The sequence below is a fragment of the Pimephales promelas genome, chromosome 1 (assembly GCF_988280905.1).
Source record: "Pimephales promelas chromosome 1, fPimPro1.hap1.1, whole genome shotgun sequence".
Taxonomy (NCBI): domain Eukaryota; kingdom Metazoa; phylum Chordata; class Actinopteri; order Cypriniformes; family Leuciscidae; genus Pimephales; species Pimephales promelas.
In genome coordinates, this window is record NC_142769.1 from 47,437,592 (window position 1) to 47,460,483 (window position 22,892).

The 22,892-nt window shown below is 42.1% G+C and overlaps 2 protein-coding genes across 2 annotated transcripts in view; one reads left to right on the forward strand and one right to left on the reverse strand.

Moving 5' to 3' along the window:
* Window positions 1-787: 787 nt before the first annotated feature.
* tnfsf12 (TNF superfamily member 12) lies at window positions 788-12,326 on the forward strand. Its single transcript, XM_039659363.2, has 6 exons — window positions 788-1,459; window positions 4,609-4,690; window positions 9,151-9,198; window positions 9,376-9,399; window positions 9,995-10,122; window positions 12,014-12,326. The coding sequence occupies exons 1-6, from the start codon at window positions 1,286-1,288 to the stop codon at window positions 12,266-12,268; spliced, it is 711 nt and encodes a 236-aa protein (XP_039515297.2). The 5' UTR covers window positions 788-1,285; the 3' UTR covers window positions 12,269-12,326.
* Window positions 12,327-16,198: 3,872 nt separating this feature from the next.
* Window positions 16,199-22,892, reverse strand: part of chd3 (chromodomain helicase DNA binding protein 3) — an 80,057-nt gene continuing 73,363 nt past the window's right edge. Inside the window, exon 40 of the mRNA XM_039658789.2 lies at window positions 16,199-19,680. Coding sequence (XP_039514723.2) covers window positions 19,577-19,680 — 104 coding nt within the window. The 3' untranslated portion in view covers window positions 16,199-19,576. The remainder of the gene's footprint in view (window positions 19,681-22,892) is intronic.

Consider the following 22,892-nt stretch of genomic DNA (forward strand, 5'->3'; position numbering starts at 1 on the left):
CCTGACCTCAGTAGTCACGGCAACAATAATCAGACACACCTGAATTAATCAAGCTTGGCCAATAATGAGTTAAAGAGTTAAAACAACCCAGCATTTTTAGAGTGTATAATTTAGCGAAAAAAGATGGTTTTTAGTGTTTGTGTGAATGACACTGTGCAGCTTCTTTACATTAGTTTTAACTTTCTCAGATTATGGAAAAGCTGCATTTGATGAGCTATGAGATTGAGATTGGTGGTTGTTGGTTTATTACAACGGTAAAAACCAAAATCTAGTACTTCAAAATGTTGGTAAGATAACAGTATATCAGATGATGAAATGCATTTGTTTGTTTTTACTGTAAATTTGAGCGAAGTCTGTAAAACTTTCTGATTTGTGCATTTTACAGTGTGCAAAACGTGTTAAAAAAATTAATGTGTTGCTTTCCAATACATTTAGACCACTTAACAAAGTGATTGCTATCAGATTGTGAAGAGACTTTCAACCAGCATCAACAACAAAAAATGTCTCCTGAAAAAAATCGCCTACTCTGCCTTTAAGTTTACCTTTTATTGATTTTTTTCTCATTACCGGTCAGAATACTACAGTGTCCCTAGTACAGATTGTGGTGACAATTAAATCAGCACTCTTTACTAAATTGGTCCATGGCCACACTCTGTAAAACCTTCGAGAACAACCAGCCCCCTAGAAAAAAGACTCGCGGAAAAACGCACTTGTTGATTTGAGGCAGGACAGAGCTAAATAGTATTTCACTACAGAATAAGAATACTTGGCAGCGCACGAGGGGGGAAGGAAATCTGTTTTCCACTGCTGTGCAGGACTCACTTCCCTGCAGTGCACACTTGAGCACATGGACGCATAAGTGCTTTGAAATGACACCTCTTGTGGACTAGACCCTGATCTATTTCTCAAAGAGAACACGAGGAAGTCATGCCAAAGAATCAGGTCTCAGGATGATGCGAATCAAATCCAAATCCCACAGTATTGCTGTGCTGCTGTCACCCCTCTGCACAAGAATGAAAGGAATATTGCTATGCCATTTGGGCCAGCTGCAGTTTATGCAATAAACGCAGACAGTTCTCCGTGTGCCAGCGGCGACTGGTTTGCTGGGGTCAATCTTGCAACGTTTGCAACAGGGTTCGCGTTGACCGCGCGCAGCATCGAAGTTGAAGAAGCTCTCGCGCACGAGATCCAAACCCCCGAGAGGCTCCAGAGATGTTCTCGTGGAATATGGACAGAATGATTGACGTGGAAGCTTCAGAACGGTAAACGACCCGTGTGCGCAACAATGCAGCGAATTTTCCAGAGGAGACGGATCCGCACACTGCGCTTGGTTTGGGCGCTCATGGCCGCGCTCGCGCTGTCACTGGCCGTGTGCAGTGCCATATTCACAGTGTGGACATTGCGACAAACGCGGGACTTGTCGAGGTCTTTCCAAACTCTGCAGGAGCGCTTAGAGCAGGTAAATGCAATGGCTCGCGTGCTTTCTTTTTTGTCTTTAAAGTGCATGACAGATGCATGCTCAAGCACATTTGTCAAGCAGTTCACACTAACCATGCAGTGATTTGCAATCACGCTATTGTGGTCCTGACCATGAAAGCTGTTCGCAAGCTCTTTTATGGGGGAGGTAGACTATATTATAAGGAATGCAAGCATATAATTTCGAGGCACTTGATTATCCAAACATACAGCTGCGGCACCGCTGGGGGTCTGCGGGACGCGTTTTATGACCCTTCCAGACTTTGCGCGCGGGGTGCTGTGAGTTATGGCCTATTTAGTTTCTAAAGTTGCTGCCAAGTGTGATGGTTTTGTTGCCAATTTTTCTCCATGTTTAGGGCAATTTACTGGAAATCTTAGACTGCTTGGCACGAGCGCGTTTTGAAGCGTGTCTCGTAAATGCATTTGTGTAATTATGGTTAAATGATTTTGCGACTTGTAAGCTAGGCTACCATTTAAATCCTTAGCAGCATACCCTCAGATAACGATGAGCTTTTTCATGAGTTCTCCTGCCGATGTGGACGAAACACTTCTAAAATGTTCCGAGAGGGTTTCTGCGCAACTATTCAGCACCGCCACTGAGCTCGACCAGTGTTCGATTCCAGAACGAATGACTCTTATGAACCGGTTCCTTTTAAGGAATCAAATTAGTCCTATAGCGCGTGACCATGGCGAACGAAGAACTCCTGAAGTCCGATTCTTTTTAGTGAATCAAAAACACTTGGTCTTAGACTAGCAGTCATTGAATTAATTTGTGGTAAATTAATCATCAAACGGTTTGAGTTTTGGTATACTTTAGGCTCACTTAAATAAATTGTTTGTTCGTGTGACGCACATGTAAAAACAACGACGAAATAATGAATGAAATGCAAAATTTTAGTGTTTGGCGAGCGGCGAGTTTTTTCCCCAAACGGGTTCAAGAGCGATTTGTTCAAAACATAGCTTTCACGAACAAAACATCACTAATTCAAAGATGGTTTAGAGACGTAAAATGTAGCTAGTAGCCTAGCACTGACAATATCTAACTTTTTGGAAGGTTTTCAAACAATGTTGCCAGAAAATATGATGGCTATACTTTCTGTTTGCGTGTTAAAAATGCAGGAAGTTTCTGTGAGTTTTCGGAAATTATTTTGTTTGAAAAAAAAAAAAAAAAAAATCCTGGGTTAGAAAAAAACAATTTGGCAACCCACTCTGTTTGGCAACCCAGCGCTGGGTCAAAATTGGACGACCCCAGACGGTTGGGGTAAATGACCCAACATACTGTGTTATTTTATTGAACTCAACTATTGATTAAAGTTACTATAGCTTAAAGTGAACCCTAAATACGTTGAAAATTTAAATCACACAGAATTACTTGAGAAACAACAGGAACATTAATAATCAAAAGGTGAACATTTATTAATATGCAAGAACATGTTCACCAGTACATGTGTCAAAAAGTGCATAACAACTTAATTCTACAGTTAAATAAAATTGCTTTTTAAAATTTAAATATTTAATAACTTGCATTTGAAAAACAATTTTTCCACATATATTTCTGTCGTAAGGGGAGCGGTGTATTGCCAAGTGAGCCGAAAGATATTTATAATCTGCACATAAACAAACATTACAGAGTTATGAGAATATATTTTAACATTCAAATGAATTAGATTCAATATTATGGCAAATACAAATCAGTTTATCTATTTATTTAAGGAAAAAGGTGTTTCCATCATGTGAGACGATGCTGACTGACTAATTGACATCTCATCCATGTTGCGTTGCATAAAATGATTTACAGCATAGTAAATATTCTACAGAAGTAAAATGTATACAAAACCAATTTACCGATAAAATGCACCACAAATTCGGTAGCATTAAGAACTGCTCTATCCTGACAAGGAGAGAGCTGTTGCGTGTTTATATCTCACAATTCTGAGAAAAGATGTCAGAATTGCGAAATATAAATTGCGTGCTATAAAGTCTGAATGTCAAAATATGAACTTGCAATTACAAGAAAAAAAGTCAGAAGTCATTCTTATTCTTGCAATTCTGACTTTATAGCATGCAATTGCGACTTTATAAAATGCAATTTTGCCTTTTTTTATCTCGCAATTTTGAGAAATGAAGTCAGAATTGCGAGATCTAAACTCTCAATTGTGAGATAAAAAGTCACAATTATCTTTTAAAATGTTTTATTCTGTGGCGGAAACAAGCTTCTATAACTAACCCAACGGATAGGTACCAAAAAAACTACCCAACTATGGAAAAAGTAACCCAACAGGCTCAACCCAGCATTTGAGTAGAAAAAAAGAACCCAACGGTTTTTTTTAGAGTGCACGGTTTGGCTTCGGCTGCGTTCATCTGTTTTGTAATCAATATCTGGCAACAATACATCGTTTTTCCCTGTGGGTGAGCAATTCGCTAGAGCTATTGTGCATGTTAATTTAATTACTGCATTCCCCCTAAATATTTCACCCCTAAAAAGGACAAAAAGCATCGGCATGTTTACGGCTCTGCATATTACCCTAACTTTGTCCCCTGAGGCGGAGTGCAGTTAGTGTGCACTCCCGAACTCTCTATGGTGAGTAGACTGAAAGTCCCGATGGACAGGTACTCACTTCACTTCTAGGCACAACTGCAGTTCCTGTTGCCAGACATTTGTTAAAGTGCTGACGAAGCTTTCACGTGCTAGTCACATTGTTTGTCAGCTTTTTCTTTTCCACTTAATTTAACGTTTCCTTTTAACAGAGAAACATTCCCGGAATTATTGCATTAAGAGAAGAAGAAAAAGGTGTTGTTACCGGTTATCATTTAGGGGAAGTGGTTGACCTATTAAAAACTGGAGCTTCAGTGTTTGCCAGGCTTCTGGTGACTGTTTGTTTGTGTCTCGCTCAGGAACGCCTTCAGCTTGAGTTGGATTATTTCAAAAGCTCTGACTACTGCACGGGTTACCTGTAAAACGCCAGTTAATAGAAGCCAGCAGTGTTTTTCTCCCCAGTGGCCTGCTCGAACTTGACACACATATTATGTTCCAGTCACACTGGTGTCGTCTGTCTCCCATATCTGTCTGCAAAAGCATTTAAAAAAGTGATTCTGTCTTCTTCTCCCTCTTGTTTTTTCTCTCTCTTGCAGGTGAATATGCAGCGCAAGGCCATCTTCCAACTCATCCTGGAAAAACGCGATATTCTGGAGAGTCGGAGGTTCCGCAGAGATGGTACCGAAGGACATCATGCGTCATAATGTTATTGAAATCCATTCAAAGCACTTGACTAGTAAAGACTGAAAAAATGATCAGTAGTTATGAACAGTGTTAGGCATGTTACTTAAAAAAAGGATTAGTTATAGTTACTAGTTACTTCTCACAAATAGTAACTGAGTTAGTAACAAAAGTAACTAATTACAAGGGAAAGTAACTATTGCGTTACTTTAAAAAAATAAAAAGTTAAAATAGGCCTATGTCAAATAACTTGGATGCGCGCAATATTAAAGTTGTTAAATTAATAAATGGACATGAATAAATTATTGTTATAAAACATTGTACACTAATCGTAATGCTGCTGTGGGAAAATGTGAGAGACACCTATAAAATTCAATATATTATTTTAACTATTATCATTACTATAGTAGAACAATAAAAGATAATTTTAGGTTTGTTTAGAACTTTTAAAATTTAATATTGCACACACTCGGTCTCTCTCGCAGTCCAGCGCGCTCTCGGACACACTCAGTCTCTCTCGCGCGGTCGAGCATGCTCTCGGACACACTCGGTCTCTCTCGCGCGTTCTCGGACACACTCGGCCTCTCTCGCGCGTTCTCGGACACACTCGGCCTCTCTCGCGCGGTCGAGCGTGCTCTCGGACACACTCGGTCTCTTTCGCAGTCCAGCGCGCTCTCGGACACACTCGGTCTCTCTCGCGCAGTCAAGCATGCTCTCGGACACACTCGGCCTCTCTCGCGCAGTCAAGCATGCTCTCGGACACACTCGGCCTCTCTCGCGCGTTCTCGGACACACTCGGCCTCTCTCACGCGGCCGAGCGCGTTCTCGGACACACTTGGTCTCTCTCGTGCGGTCGAGCGTGCTCTCGGACACACTCGGTCTCTTTCGCAGTCCAGCGCGCTCTCGGACACACTCGGCCTCTCTCGCGCAGTCGAGCATGCTCTTGGACACACTCGGCCTCTCTCGCGCAGTCGAGCATGCTCTCGGACACACTCGGCCTCTCTCGCGCGTTCTCGGACACACTCGGCCTCTCTCGCGCGTTCTCGGACACACTTGGTCTCTCTCGTGCGGTCGAGCGTGCTCTCGGACACACTCGGTCTCTTTCGCAGTCGAGCGCGCTCTCGGACACACTCGGTCTCTCTCGCGCAGTCAAGCATGCTCTCGGACACACTCGGCCTCTCTCGCGCAGTCAAGCATGCTCTCGGACACACTCGGCCTCTCTCGCGCGTTCTCGGACACACTCGGCCTCTCTCGCGCGGCCGAGCGCGTTCTCGGACACACTTGGTCTCTCTCGTGCGGTCGAGCGTGCTCTCGGACACACTCGGTCTCTTTCGCAGTCCAGCGCGCTCTCGGACACACTCGGCCTCTCTCGCGCAGTCGAGCATGCTCTCGGACACACTCGGCCTCTCTCGCGCGTTTTCGGACGCACTCGGCCTCTCTCGCGCGTTTTCGGACACACTCGGCCTCTCTCGCGCGCGGTCGAGCGCGTTCTCGGACACACTCGGTCTCTTTCGCAGTCCAGCGCGCTCTCGGACACACTCGGCCTCTCTCTCGCGCAGTCGAGCGCGTTCTCGGACACACTCGGCCTCTCTCGCGCGTTCTCGGACACACTCGGTCTCTCTCACGCAGTCGAGCGCGCTCTCGGACACACTCGGCCTCTCTCTCGCGCAGTCGAGCGCGTTCTCGGACACACTCGGCCTCTCTCGCGCGTTCTCGGACACACTCGGTCTCTCTCACGCAGTCGAGCGCGCTCTCGGACACACTTGGTCTCTCTCGCGCAGTCGAGCGCGTTCTCGGACACACTCGGTCTCTCTCGCGCAGTCGAGTGCGTTCTCGGACACACTCGGTCTCTCGGGCGCGGTCGAGCGCGTTCTCGGACACACTCGGTCTCTCTCGCGCAGTCGAGTGCGTTCTCGGACACACTCGGTCTCTCGGGCGCGGTCGAGCGCGTTCTCGGACACACTCGGTCTCTCTCGCGCGGTCGAGCGCGTTTTAGGACACACTCGGTCTCTCGAGCACGTTCTCGGACACACTCGGTCTCTCTCGCGCGGTCGCGCGCGTTCTCGGACACACTCGGTCTCTCGTGCGCGGTTGAACGCGTTCTCGGAAACACTCGGTCTCTCGCACGCGGTCGAGCGCGTTCTCGGACACACTCAGTCTCTCTCGCGCAGTCGAGTGCGTTCTCGGACACACTCGGTCTCTCGGGCGTGGTCGAGCGCGTTCTCGGACACACTCGGTCTCTCTCGCGCGGTCGAGCGCGTTCTCGGACACACTCGGTCTCTCTCGCGCGGTCGAGCGCGTTTTAGGACACACTCGGTCTCTCGAGCACGTTCTCGGACACACTCGGTCTCTCGTGCGCGGTTGAACGCGTTCTCGGACACACTCGGTCTCTCTCGCGCGGTCGAGCGCGTTTTAGGACACACTCGGTCTCTCTCGCGCGGTCGAGCGCGTTTTAGGACACACTCGGTCTCTCGAGCACGTTCTCGGACACACTCGGTCTCTCGTGCGCGGTTGAACGCGTTCTCGGAAACACTCGGTCGCGCGCGCGCGCGGTCGAGCATGCTCTCGGACACACTCGGTCGAGCGCGTTCTCGGACACACTCGGTCTCTCGCGCGGTCGAGCACGTTCTCGGACACACTCGGCCTCTCTCATTGTACACTAATCTACACTATTGTAATGTTGCTGTGGGACAATGTGAGAGACACCTATAAAATTCTATATATTATTTTGAATATTATCATTACTATAGTAGAACAATAAAAGATAATTTTAGGTTTGTTTAGAACTTTTAAAATTTAATATTGCACACACTCGGTCTCTCTCGCGCAGTCGAGCATGCTCTCGGACACACTCGGTCTCTCTCGCGCGGTCGAGCGCGTTCTCGGACACACTCTGTCTCTCTCGCGCAGTCGAGCGCGTTCTCGGACACACTCTGTCTCTCTCGCGCAGTCGAGCGCGTTCTCGGACACACTCTGTCTCTCTCGCGCAGTCGAGCGCGTTCTCGGACACACTCGGGCTCTCTCGCGCAGTCGAGCGCGTTCTCGGACACACTCTGTCTCTCTCGCGCAGTCGAGCGCGTTCTCGGACACACTCGGTCTCTCTCGCGTGTGTCAAGCGCGCATTATCGCCTGCATTATAGCAATCACAGATTACAATTTGAAGGAATTTGAATAAAACCATCATAAAGATGTACAAACACGCAGTTGTAACAAATTGCAGGTCTTGTCAGAAAACCTTGGATCACTTGCAGTGTTTCCAGCTGCAGAAGGATGAGTATATGCAGAAGCCAAACCGTTTTGGACACCAAGCCACCTTGGGTAAACCATTGGGCATATGTTTCCAAAAGCTGCAACAGGAAACAGTAGGCAGAAGGCTGAATGACAGCAGAAATTACAGGTTTGAGCTGAATGGACACGCACCCAGCAAAACCCAACTGGCACAAGAACCGCAAGGGCATATTGGTTTTAGCAACCGTCTAAAACAAGTGACCCTTGCACTGAAGCCAGAAATAGCTTTAATTAGCAATAGACTTGCTTTAGTTCTGTTGCAATTATGCGATAAGACATCTCAAGGCTGAGTACATAACAGTGCCAACGGGGTAAAAACAACAGAAAGTGAGCAGCTCGGGCCAAAAAGATCAACACAATAGACATTAGCGTTGAACAGATGGAGCTTCAGAACAGCCGCAAGTCTTCAGCTGACACCTGACAGATTTCAGAGCCAAAATGCTTATCCACAATCATTCCTCAAAATATGTTGTTTTCCTAGCCCAGAATAGTGCCCCTTAGGGACAATCACGGCTTCAAGTTGAAGCGGTAAGCCAGAAATAACAGTCGCTTTAACCGTTTCTGCGCAGCTCCTTTTGAAGTCTGAGACGTAGGTGATCAGTCAATGCATATTGTGACGGACTACCGGGAGTTCAGGCAGCTTCCCCGAGGAGAGATTTCCCAAATCTCTGGAGATGGACAAAAAAAAAAAAAAAAAAAACGCATTTCTCTAGGTGGTTTGTTTGAATAACTGCATTTAGTTGAACGGTAGCCATAGCTGTTAATCTAGCTCATTTCAGAGGAGGATTACTTTCTGCATGAGAAAGGTTAAGAAAGAGCCAACTGTTAATTTTTCTTGCAGTGTATAATTTTTAGTTTTGCCTCGTTGTTGACTGGAACCAGCTGGTGGGGTGAAAGTAGAAAAACCCTGTGCATGGTGCCTGTTCCTGAAAACAAAGGCTAGGAGAAGTGTAGAAGAGAGCTGAAAGGAAATATTTCACCATCTGCTTTGACAATCAGGACTTCAGCTGGTGTATAAATTACTCTAGATTAATCCATGATGTTTGCATCTGCACAGCTGTTTAATGCTGGAAGTTGCAGGAGCTCCACATGGATGACTCTTATTTGCATCCCAGAGAGTTTGGTCTCTTTTTCCAAAACATGCCTCTCTTTTGTCTTTATCTTGCAAGCGGGAGGGAGGAAAGGAAACGGACGGAAAGCGGCCTCTCATTTTGAGAGTAAGTACATTTACATTTATTCTTTTAGCTGAAGCTTTTAGCCTACAATTGCTATATATGTCAGAGGTTAAGTGTCTTGCTCAGAGAAAAAAGTAGCAAATCATTTCATGCATCAATGAAACGCCTAAATGCTTTTTTCCCACCCCACAACCTAATATACATCTCATTTTTCTACAGTAACCAACAATTCCTTCGAAAAAGGTGAGTTATATATATATATATATGCGCCATCACTCTAAAAAATGCTGGGTTGTTTCATCCCAAATTTGGGTCAAATATGGACAAACCCAAATGTTGGGTTAAAAAAGTGAAAGTTGAGTTTTTATCATTTTTAACCCAATATTTGGGTTTGTCCATATTTGACCCAAATTTGGGTTCAAACAACCCAGCATTGTTTAGAGTGTTGTGGAATATTCTCTGACAGTACAGGTGAAAGTTCATTTATTTCAGTAATTCCACTTAAAATGTGAAACTAATATATCATATAGACTCATTACATGAAAAGTGAGATATTTCAAGCCCATTTTTGTAATAATTTTGATGATTATGGCTTAGTTTATGTAAACCCCATATTCAAAATTAGAATATTGTGAAAAGGTTTTCATAGCTGTAAACCATAACCATCGAAATTATAACAAATAAAGGTTTGAAATATCTCACTTTGGATGTAATGAGTCTATATAATATATTAGTTTCACCTTTTAAGTTGAATTACTGAATATAAATGAACTTTTGCATGATGTTTTTCACCTGTGTGTGTCCTGTGGAATATTCTCTAATAATGTGTGTGTCGTAGTGGGGCATGAGGGAGTCATTAAAGGATGGACTGAAGAGCAGCTGAATATGAGCAGAGCAGTGCATTATAATCCAGAGACCGGCACCTTCAAAGTGGAGCGCAGCGGCGTCTACTTCTTGTACTGTCAGGTGAGTCACACTCACACAGGACCCGTTTCTGCTGATATCCTGCAATGGTAGCACATGTTAAGAGACATAGTGTGTGTATATACAGTGTTGTGTGAGTAATGAATTACAAGCTACTAATTTCATCTTCAAAAGTGTAATTAGATAACTGTACTGATTACTCTCTCTAAAAAGTATCGCATTACTTATTTGCATCTAAATCCCATATTAACCTCAACTAGTTTAACAATTCAAGGACAGACATGAAACTGCTTTAATTCTTTCAAGTGACTCAAAGAAAATCAGACAGACAGGCAGACAGACAGACAGACAGACAGATAGATAGAAGACAGACATATAGATAGACAGACAGACATATAGATAGACAGATAGACAGTCAGACAGACATATAGATAGACAGACAGGCAGACAGACAGACAGACAGATAGATAGATAGATAGATAGATAGATAGATAGATAGATAGATAGATAGATAGATAGACAGACAGACATATAGATAGGCAGACAGACAGATAGATAGACAGTCAGTCAAACAGACAGATAGAGAGATAGATAGACAGACATACAGATAGATAGTCAGACAGACAGACAGACAGACAGGCAGACAGACAGACAGACAGACAGATAGATAGATAGACAGACAGACAGACATATAGATAGACAGACAGACAGACAGACAGTGAGACACACAGACAGACATACATACATACATACATACAGACAGACAGGCAGACAGATAGATAGACAGACAGACATATAGATAGACAGACAGACAGACAGACAGATAGATAGACAGACAGATAGATAGACAGTCAGTCAAACAAACAGACAGATAGAGAGATAGATAGACAGACATACAGATAGATAGTCAGACAGACAGACAGACAGACAGACAGGCAGACAGGGAGACAGACAGGCAGACAGACAGACAGATAGATAGATAGATAGACAGACATATAGACAGACAGACAGACAGATATATAGACAGTCAGTCAAACAGACAGATAGAGAGATAGATAGTGTGATAGAGAGATAGACAGACATACAGATAGATAGTCAGACAGACAGACAGACAGATAGTCAGACAGACAGACAGACAGACAGACAGACAGATAGATAGAAGACAGACATATAGATAGACAGACAGACAGACATATAGATAGACAGATAGACAGTCAGACAGACATATAGATAGATAGACAGACAGACATATAGATAGACAGACAGACAGTGAGACACACAGACAGACATACATACAGACAGACAGACAGACAGACAGACAGACAGGCAGACAGACAGACAGACAGACAGACAGACAGATAGATAGACAGACAGACAGACAGACAGTTAGATGGATGGATGGATGGATAGATAGATAGATAGATGGATGGATGGATGGATGGATAGATAGATAGATAGATAGATAGACAGATAGATAGATATATAGATAGATAGATAGATAGATAGATAGATAGATAGATAGATAGATAGACAGACATATAGATAGACAGACAGACAGATAGATAGACAGTCAGTCAAACAGACAGACAGAGAGATAGATAGTGTGATAGATAGATAGATAGATAGATAGATAGATAGATAGATAGATAGATAGATAGATAGATAGATAGATAGATAGATAGATAGATAGATAGATAGACAGACAGATAGACACACACACAAATGCATGTCTGCAAAAATAAAACTTACTTTCCCAGAATGTGGAATGAATTTCCAATTCAACTTTGTGTGGTTCTTGTCAAATCAAATCAAAAGGCTTCTGGTTTAATCATAACTTTATTTCTTTCGCTCCCTGTTAACTCCCTCATAACATTCCTTCTTCACTTGTCCTCTTTCTCCCGCCGTTTGGCACCATCTGCATCTCCACCCCCAGGTTCACTTCAACGAGAACAAGAGTCAGTACGTGAAGCTGGAGGTGTCGGTCCCGAAAGGCCCTACGCTCCAGTGCATCGAGGGGTACGGGACCACACCAGCCTCGGGCTCCCACAGGTTCCACTTCCTCAAGCCGTGCCAGGTCTCCGGCCTCCTACGCCTCAACAAGGGCGCCGAGCTCAAGGCCGTCACCGGAGGCCACTTCAGTCTGCAGACGTCGGGCAAACACTACTTCGGCCTCTTCAAAGTCAACTAGAGGCTCAGACGGTTTTCCAGACACCTCAACTGTGTGGACTTTTATAGTTTTCCACACATCAATGGCCCAAAAGTACCTAACCTAAACCTGTCTCTTTCAACCTGGCGTTGCCTTAACAGAGGAAATTTTGACTCGGCGAGGAACGTTTCTATAACCAGCTGTCCACGGTCACAGATGACCCCCTTATGAACGCAAGTGCCCTTCCATTACGATGTCATCGGGATGTTAATGACTGCACAACTTGCCTTGTTGGACCAATTTATGGAGAATCACTTGGTACTCTGTTGGTTTGGCTGCAAATGCCTTATTAAACGCAAACCAACACAATTTCTACTATATAAATATAGCATTTAATTACAGCATACCAGAGACATTGCTCCAGCAGCGTGGTTGGCTTATATACTGGCATAACCAGTTTGAACAGAAGGACTATGAATTTCCAGCAGTGTCGCAGGCCACTGCAAGCATGAGAGGTTTCACCACTGGTTACTTGGCTGGACCAAAACAGAGTCGCCCTAGTTCCTGAACCACTGGATGGGTTCAAATAAATAAAGGTTTTGGTTGGTCATTAAGAAAAACTCTAAGGCAGTGACTAAATATGCATTGAATAATCAAAGATTTTTTATCAACAAGCCACACTCCCTTTTCTATCCAAATACACAGTCACTGTGACATATGAAATATATAGTAATATTTATCAAGAAAAAGGTCTTGTGTTACAGAAAGTGGATTGTGTGTACAGCTTGGACGGCTTAGGACAGTATGCCTTTGGTTTTTATATAATGTGCAATTTCATGTTCTTTTTTAAAAAGGTCAAATTTTCATCGTAATGTCATTTAATCTCACTCATTTTAGAAATGTATGAAACCACTGTTGACTCGAATCTGTCAATGTCTACCTGACCTACCGCTCCTGAAGCCTTTTGTAAATCTTGTCAATGCTGTTAATTAAATCTGAAATTGAACTTACAACCGCCGTCCGAAATGCACTTTCCTAATAACGCAATCGGCTTCCTCTTTCCTATTTCCTGAACCCTCTTGCGGACCCCTGCAAACCTTCTCATTTCCACTTGCTTCTAGACTCTCACTTCCTGTATCGGAATCTGCAGCAAATAGTTGAAAACCTTCTGAGGAAAAACATGTGCTTATTCCCCGCTGATCTCTAGCCCCATTCCTTCCCCCTTGTCTACTCGGTTTAAAAAAAAAAAATCTGTTTGGGTTCGCTCCTCGCACAAAATTCACATTTGGCTTGCGGCACGGTTTCTGCTTTTAAAACATCCAAGATAAACCTGACCTAGTCGAGGTGAAGCGCAGTCAGATTTTGCAAGAGTAAACGTGTGAATTTGAGGTGACAGAGGCACACAAGGTGTTTCTTTGTTTTCATGGCCATGTTTTTTTTTAAGAGCATCTAACTTATTTTACCTGTAAATCAGGTTGAAGATACGAGGTTCTGGGAACTGAGAAGGCATCAGGAATGCAATCTCTGGCCAATCTCAAATCCAAAAGACCTGTAAAACTGTTAAAGAAGTTACATTACAAGCCTGAACGATGTAAGATGGGAGGAGAGTGTTTAAATGAATCATTCAAGGTGATGTACTACGGTTTGCGCTAGTCAACTAACTGGTATTTGCGGCATTATTTAACACCAAAAACAAAAAAGCATGTAGATTGTGTTGGTCATTGTGGAAATGATTTGCTGTGTCTGTGTTCTTTAATGTGCACGTCGTCGTCGCCCTTTTGAGGAATTGAGCTCTCATGCTTTGCCCTGTTTAGTAGATCTAGTCCCAAATGACACTTTAAAGGGGTGGTTTACTGCTTTTTTCTTTGCATGATTGTGTTTATGGGGTGCAATATAACATGTATTCCTGTTTTTTCATAAACTTCACCTTTATTGTAAGCCGCTTCCTCCTCTGTCATTTGAACGACTGGTTGACTTCTTGAGTCTATGAAACCACTCACAGTGGGCTAAGATTGGTTTGGGCCGGTGTGTTGTGATTGGCTAAACTGAGTAGTGCATGTTGTCCGAATACTTAACGCCCATTACCTTTACGGGTGAGAGTTGCATGTGTGTTCATGTCAAATGTAAATAATGGTGTCGATACTGCAGTATCAGTGTGAGCCAGAATCAGACGCAGAAAGCGGCGATGAAGAGAGTCAAGCAGAACCTCACCACACACGGCTCTGAACGGTAATTTGCCTACATTTTTTAACTTTATACACGTTTGTCTTACACAAAATAGCATCGAACTGACTAGTGATATACACAAACAGCGTTGGCATTGGTTTACGTTCTTGATCAAATCGAAAATAACGTCATAAAGTAGATATATATACAACATTAGTACATATACAATATTCAGGTCCAAAATGTTTGTACGCATTTGTCGTAGACACGGAATAGCATAACTATTAGCCTAGTGGCTATAAAGCGTGTAAAAAATAAAACACAAGGCTATGTCTGAAATTATATATGCAAAATGATGAAGTCTTAGCCTACTTACAGGTTATGGCCCAAAAACAGCTGCCTCTGGTTTTAAAGTTGGATCTGCTTAATGTTTTAGTAAAAGTTTCTTGTTTAATCCGGCGTTGAACTCGTGGAGATTCTGGAAGCTCTCTTCCGTAAAATGCGCAGCACAAAGAGCTAGATTACGATCGTCATTTTCAGGAACATAATCAAATGCATTGTTGACGAAACACAACGTCCGTGGGAAGCCCGAACACAGAAGACCTGACAGCTGGTGAACATAACACACTCGACGAGAGCAGAAATATGGCCATGGACTTTTTTGCATTTTCTGGAGGGAGGGGTTGATGTAAATGAATGGGTTAGTGACGTCTAAAACCCAGCTGTAGTCCCAATAATAAACACAATAAACTTCCTGATTTTTAAAAGACGATATCTCTGCTTACATTGAACTTTCAGCGCTGCAACTTTCCAGATACTGTTCATGCACCAACGGCAGCATTACAGACTATTTAAAATGAAAAAAGTGAAATCGCAATCACCCACCCCTTTAATATCCCATAGTGTAAATCGTGGCAGCAGCTTCAGGTTGGTTGTCCAAGGCATTGTTGTCTATCTGTACTTCGGGTCTCTTCCTACCGGAGCCTTGCTTTCGATTTCAAAATGGCGGTTGCGTGAAATCAGCGTATTGCGCAATAATATCCCCACACAGACACTGTCTGCAGTACCCAAACATAACGAGAATTATTGACGATAACAGCCAGGCTGCAATGGTCTCTTGACTGTGGGGTAAAACGAGTCTGTGAGCAAAGGTTGGCTCGCTAGCTAACTTAACAACGTTTGAGCACATTTTTGATTCACCATACATTTACATAAAATTGCCAATCTTTGAAATCCACACAGTTAATTTCTCACATCAAAAGTTAATTTAGTGATGAAATAGCATATGTAATTGTAGAAAAATTAATTACTGTATTGTCCTACCTCAAATGCCGAATTGGATTCTGGGATGTTTCTGCCGTTAAGTTGTTCACACAAGTTACTAACCGATGCATCCTTGGTAAAATGGGCGTGTCAAGAACATCCGGGATTTTTAACCGTTCTTGCCAAAATGCAAACTTGTGTATTGGGACAGTACTTGGGCCACAAAAGATGACGTTTCACAACAACAAAAGGACATAAGTACAAAGATTGAGAAAGGCCCCTAGCCTTTATTATTGATATGGGTGCGTCGATCTCTTCTTCCGCTCTTTTTCCTAACAGCGCTAAATTGCCGCACACGCCCCCTTCTGGACTGGAGTGTGATCACCTGTGATTAACTGAATTCGTCATCTGACTATATGCAACGAAACGTTACGGTTCAGGATCAATACATGTACTAACAGAAATATATCATTAAACTGATCAAATTCTCCCAACCTTGTGTCATCTCTTTAGATAAGTTGATAACAAGCACAGCAAACCAGAAATTGTTCATTTGAATTTTTATTTTATTACAAACAAAACAAAACAAAAAGAGAGAAAGATGCATTATTAACATGTTCCGTTCGGTGTGCCGAATGTTGATCACAACAATGTCACTGACTGTCTGGAATCACAACGTACACAGTAACGCTTAGCAGGAAACAAACTAAACGCAAGAAAAGAAAATGAAAAGACAGAAATCAAAAAAACGGACAGAAAGTGCTTGATTTGACACAACTCTCCCAAATAATACCAAGCACTGAAATTAAGGACATTTCAGAACTGTACTGGGGACTGAGGCAAATAAATTAACATTTCAACTCGTGAGATCTCAGAGTTGAGGCCTAGCTATAGGGATACACAGAGTTCACATCTGCTGATTAACCCTTTACAGTTGTACTCCCATTTAAGGCGATTACATTACAAGGCTTTGCATTTGTAGGAGCCAAAGGTCATAAAGAAACACTGCGGAAGGAATTTCATTTGCTGATTTGAATATATGCATTCATATGTTTTCAATTTTTCATGGTTACATGTGATCCACTGCATACAGGTTATTTGTTGGCAAGCCCCGAATCTAGATACAAGCGAGATGTCCGTTAGATAGCGTTGATATCAATCGTTACGAAGTCCGCTCAACCTCCTCATGGAATATTATTACAAGAAATGTCACGGACCAAACATACAATGCATCAATGTTTCGACTGTGGTTTTTTTTATTAACGTTTTTACTATTATTTTCATTTGGTAGAAGCTTCGCAATCGTAACATCAAGGACAACATCAAGAGCAACAACAATAATCTTAGTCGTAAGAACGAGAATTAAAAACAGGAGAACACAATGAAACCGAGTTTAAATACGCAAACAATATCAAAGAGCTCATAAAAACAAGTAGAAATGCGAATAAAGGATGGGAGTGAGATGCGTTCGAATGAAAGAAAGTGCGGGTGAAGTGATGGGGGGTTGACAGAGAAAGTGCAGGACTGCCAGACGTGCTTCAGTGACAATCTTGAACATTATTAGAGAGGTATGAAGATGAACCCTCTTCACCTCAAAGTAGCACAAGATTAAGGGTCAATACTTAAAAAGGCAGGGAACTCTACATATCAATGCTTGATGTCCCAATATAAGGCTAAATAGCTTCATGACAAACATGTCTTTTTTATCCAAGACCATATTGCAGCCAATACTGTTTCAATCGAACATAATACATTACTTCCTTACTGTCGTGGTAGGTTATAAACTCTACCTTGTGTTTTTCTGTCCTCTGAAAGATGCAGGAAATTGGCCATTCGGCTAATCATTTAAAAAAAAAATTGTGTATATCCTCCCATTATGCTAAAACCCCCATGTCCTTAAAGGCATAGTCGGCCCCAAATTTCTGTTACAAATCTGACTCTTTTGTAACAAAATATATTCTGATATATTTTTTTGACCATACAATGAAAGCCAATGGGGTCCAAATGTTGTTTCGGAAACTCGCTGACTTTCATCGTATGTTCTTCAAAATGCCATCTTTTGAGTTCTGCGGAAAAAAGAAAGTTAAACAGGTTTGGGATGTAAATGATGCCCTTGATTTTCATTTTGGGGTCAACAATCCCTTACAGACATTAAAATTAAATTTAAAATTAAAGTGCCCCTATTGTGCTATCATTAAAGAAGTAGTTCACTTTGCTGATAATTTACTCACCCCCATGTCATCCAAGATGTCCATGTCTTTCTTTCTTCAGTCGAAAAGAAATTAAGAAAAATCAGGATTTTTCTCCATATAATGGACTTCAATGGGAACCAAACGGTTCAAGGTCAAAAAACTGTTCAACGGGCTTTAAACGATTCCAGACGTTGATTAAGGGTCTTATCAAGCGAAACGATCGCTCATTTAAAGAAAAAACAACAAAGATAAAGTTTTATAAGCTCAAATGGTCGCCTTGCTCTGTTCTGTGATGCGAATTCGTGACTCTCCTGTTCGAACTCGTTCATCAAAATGAACGAATTCGTGAAATTTGGTTCATTCAACAAACGAAATGAGTGAGTTGACTCAGGAAAAGATTTCGAGTTCGAATAGGAGAGTCACGAGCGCGCATCACAGAACAGAGCAAGGCGACCATTTGAGATTATAAAACTTAAACTTTGTTATTTTATTTATTAAATGAGCGATCGTTTCGCTTGATAAGACCCTTATTCATCGTCTGGAATCGTTTAAAGCCCTTTGAAGCTGCACTGAAACTGTCTTTTGGACCTTGAACCGTTTGGTTCCCATTGAAGTCCATTATATGGAGAAAAATCTTGGAATGTTTTCATCAAAAACCTTAATTTCTTTTCGACTGACGAAAGAAAGACATGGACATCTTGGATGACATGGGGGTGAGTAAATTATCAGCAAAAGTTTTTTCAAAAATGAACTTCTCCTTTAAGGTTCTCAATTTTGTTGTGGAGGTCGCCTACACTATTGATATATGATTTACATGCATTCAAGGTCAAAAAACACTATCATGTTTCTCATAATTTACATTGCACATCACCTAATTTTCTCACAGTGTCTGAAACAGATTCACTCTCTCTAAACCCCTCCTTCTCGTCCTGAAACAGCATCTTCTCGACATGTTGAACAACACGAACCAAACTCTTCCAGTCTGAGCAACAACTAGTGTCACGGACAGCCAATGAACACCATAGACTGGCATTATGCAAATGTGTCACATTGTTACGTAGGTTTGTAACAGTAAGTGAGACTGGAATACTGGCGACTCGTTTCAGCTGTTCAGAGCGGATTCTTTCTTTTAGGAGACGACACCTTTATTCGTCTTTAAAACTGTGCAGATCTTTGACATTCAAAAGCAGTTATATTACACACTGCATTCGAAAATAGCATAATAGGGGCACTAAAGTGGTTCATGGCGCTTCAAAACCGTCACGCTAGCTTACGATGAGGGTTTTCTTGAAAGACTGCACTATGCACGGCTCAATGCGCAGACATTTATCTTGACTAAACCGTGGACCGTGAGGTGCATGCTGTCGAAAAAAACAAATCACTGCGGGTGATGTGAAGCTATTCCACATACATGCAGCTTCATGTCTGTGTCGACGAGATTACGGGATGAACGTGTGAGGCTGATTTGAGACAGATAGCTATGAGAGGAAAGGAAATAAAATGTTAGTGTGTGTATGTGTGAACATATGTATTCGGGAGGAACCAAGAATTCAGAGTAGCTGTACCTCGAGGTGTGGTGAAAGTGCTGCTGTGATACTGAGGGTAGTCTGTTCATTCGTCAAACTGCATGTGTGTTTTCAGGAATAGTCGTGTTTATGTTTGCATGCAGACGTCCTTTGACTGAGTCAGTGTGTGTGTGTGTGTGTGTGTGGTTAGAGAGGTGCTGAATTCAGTCGTCGATGCAGATCACCTCCCCGCTGCGTTGTTCCCGCCGTGCCATCAGAAACTCTACCTCCCTCTCTTTCTTTACCGACATGGGGGGTCCGTTCAACACTGTAGGGACACAAGCAAACACGCATACAGGAAGAGAAGTTAATGATCTGTACGATAATAATTTGCTTTTTTTTGTTGAAATCAAAACAGCGAAAGTTAAACCTGACCTTCCAATCTTATTATTATAATTATTATTGAATTTTCCCAATTCTTCCCCTTTCCATCTCATTGGGTTTCATTCACTAACCATGAATATGCACATACTTGAGTGGAAAAAAAAAAAAAACGTGTGAATGTTTTCACACAGAAATCTTTCTAAATTTAGGATAAAGCTGTTCCTGAATTTTAAATTCAGTAAAAAGTCACGATCACTGCTGCCATTGCTGAGTACTCATCGCGCTCATCCCGAACATGTACTATGCAGGGTATTAGACTGAGGGAATGGATAAACGTACAGTATTTGTAAATGATGGGCTTGTACGCAATTTTAAGTGAATTTGACCCACTGCATTTTCTAACATTCAGTTTAGAAAGCAGTGATCAGACTTGATGAAGAGGACCGATGGCTCACCTTACCAGGCGGGAACTAGAAACCTTTTGAATTTTAATAGTTTTAAAGGAGTAGTTCACTTTTTGCTGATAATTTACTCACCCCCATGTCATCCACGTCAAGATGTCCACGTCTTTCTTTCTTCAGTCAAAAAGAAATTAAGGTTTTTGATGAAAACATTCCAGGATTTTCTCTCCATATAATGGACTTCATTGGGAACCAAACGGTTCAAGGTCCAAATGAGAGATTCAGTGCAAACTGTTCAAAGGGCTTTAAACGACACCAGACGATGAATAAGGGTCTTATCTAGGACCCTTCGAGTCATGACACGAAAAAAGATTTGTTCATTTTAATGAACGAGTTTGAACAGGAGAGTCACGAACGCTCATCACAGAACAGAGCAAGGCGACCATTTGTGCTTATAGAACTTAAACTTTTGTATTTATTTTTTAAATGAGTGATCGTTTCGCTTGATAAGACCCTTATTCATCGTCTGGAATCGTTTAAAGCCCTTTCAAGCTGCACTGAAACTCTCATTTAGACCTTGAACCGTTTGGTCCCCATTGAAGTCCATTATATGGAGAAAATCCTGGAATGTTTTCATCAAAAACCTTCATTTCTTTTCGACTGAAGAAAGAAAGACATGGACATCTTGGATGACATGGGGGTGAGTAAATTATCAGCAAAAGTTTTTTTAAAGTGAACTACTCCTTTAACAGTGTAAATAAGTAGTTTTAAAGATTAACAAAGAAGCCTGAGAGATGCTGGAAAAGGTCATCCAAGTGTGAACAAAACATAAAACCACATTGTTCTTCATTGTGGTCATACTTTAATAGGTAAACTTGCATACAGTCAGAATATACTATATATACCATACATAATAATAATACAAAACCTCATGTTGTATAAAGAAAGAGATGTATATGAGGACAACAGTACTGAGTATTTTAGTTCACCACACACAAGCACATAGTGAGTGTATAGTGTTTGAAATACTTTAGCTTAATTTGCTGTACTTGTAGATTTTTTTGTTGCAAACTCGCAGTCTGACAGACATGATCGCTGCCATTCTTCAAGTCACGTATAAAACACAAACACCCGCCGGGAACATCCTAAAGTCTGATACTGGTTCTGGTGAAGGAACATATGAAGTGACTACAATTGGAGTGTCCAACGTTTAGTAAATGGTATTTAATACCTTTGGTTTGAAGAATTAACCCCCACCCCACTACAAATGACAGGCTACATTCAAATAACTCCTGCGATATCAACACTAATATTTTGCTACTATTCCTCTTGCGGAAGAACACACCTTACAGACGGTGCATCTTTATTTCAAGACATTTGTCAAAGTTGAAATGTCAATGTCGTGGTTGCACAATAATCCCGCCAGCCAGCTTGATGGAGCACTCGGGGTACCTGTTTTGTCTCAGGCCTAAACATGCAGCGCACTGAGAAAAGTTGCAAGATCTTCAAAAGGAACAATCCCTCTTGGCTTGGGTTCCTCAAACTTACACAACCGAAGTTTTTCCAAGGACAATAACACCAGAGTCGGTTGTTGTGCTACAGGTTTTGGCTGAGATTAAGTCTTGAGTGTGCAAAAAAACTGAAATGAGTGCACTGGAACAGGCTAATAGTAACGCTTGAGTTCTATTAGCCGCGTTTCCACTGCCGGGCTAGGGCTGGGCCAGAGCTAACAGCGAGCCGGGCCGAGCTAGTGGCCTCGGGCCTCAAGCACCGGGCTTGCGTTTCCACTGCCGGGCCAGTAGCCCCACAGCGCTGCCCCAGACCCCACCCCCAACACGCCTTTCAGGATCAAACGTCATAAAACCCAACCCATTTCAGCGGGTATTATGAATTAATTTATTTTTTAAATTAGGAAGATAGCATGTATATTAACTCAACTGCCGTAGTGGCTGCAATAGTGTCCCGAGACCAGTACAGGCGATTCTCCATTTCAAGCAGCGATTTTTTGCGCGATATAACAAGTAGGGCTGCGGGCACGTTAAGTTATTCATTAATCGTTAACCGAGGCCCATCGGTTAATACTCGGTGCATAGTGTGCGCGCCGCAACCTCGAGATACAGAGTAAATTTTTAACACCTTTAATAACTGATTGGACCCCATTCGAAACGAAATTAATTTATAGAAATAAAACGCAGCAAGTACGGAGCAGTTAAAGCCCCATTTCCATCACCCTTCAAACTGAAATTGCCAATTGAAAATAAGCAAAACGTCCATTTCACAAAAACTCCGTGTCTGCAAATAATAAAATAATAATAATAATAACCATCATCATCATTATTGTAACATTTTATTAGGCTGCATATGTAGAAGACGCCTTTATCCAAAAAAGGAACAGAGCACAAATAAACACAATATTTTTGACAAATATCAGCGCATATCCAGTGTGTGTGGAGCACGCACTGATGGCTGCGAGACGCCCATGTGAACAGTTTCATTCTTTCAGTGGAAACAACTTAAAATACTCTTTAATTTCTGGTCATACAGAAAATAATAATACATTATTCGCAAATAAATTTATTTATAACAAGAAAACGTTGTGCTTTAACAATTAATCATTAATCATGATCTCCGCGTGAACTGAAGCGTGAGACCTGAAACAGCCACCGCATTCGAATTTGTTCGTTTTAAATTGGACATTTAAAGCTTTAGTCTACAGGGGTTATATCCTTTGTAGATTAAAGCTTTAAATGTCCAA

Coding starts and splice junctions, on each gene's coding strand:
- tnfsf12 (XM_039659363.2), top strand. CDS start 1,286: ATGCAGCGAATTTTCCAGAGGAGACGGATCCGCACACTGCGCTTGGTT. Junction 4,691..9,150: donor TCGGAGGTTCCGCAGAGATG/GTACCGAAGGAC, acceptor TTATCTTGCAAG/CGGGAGGGAGGAAAGGAAAC. Junction 9,400..9,994: donor CAACAATTCCTTCGAAAAAG/GTGAGTTATATA, acceptor TGTGTGTCGTAG/TGGGGCATGAGGGAGTCATT.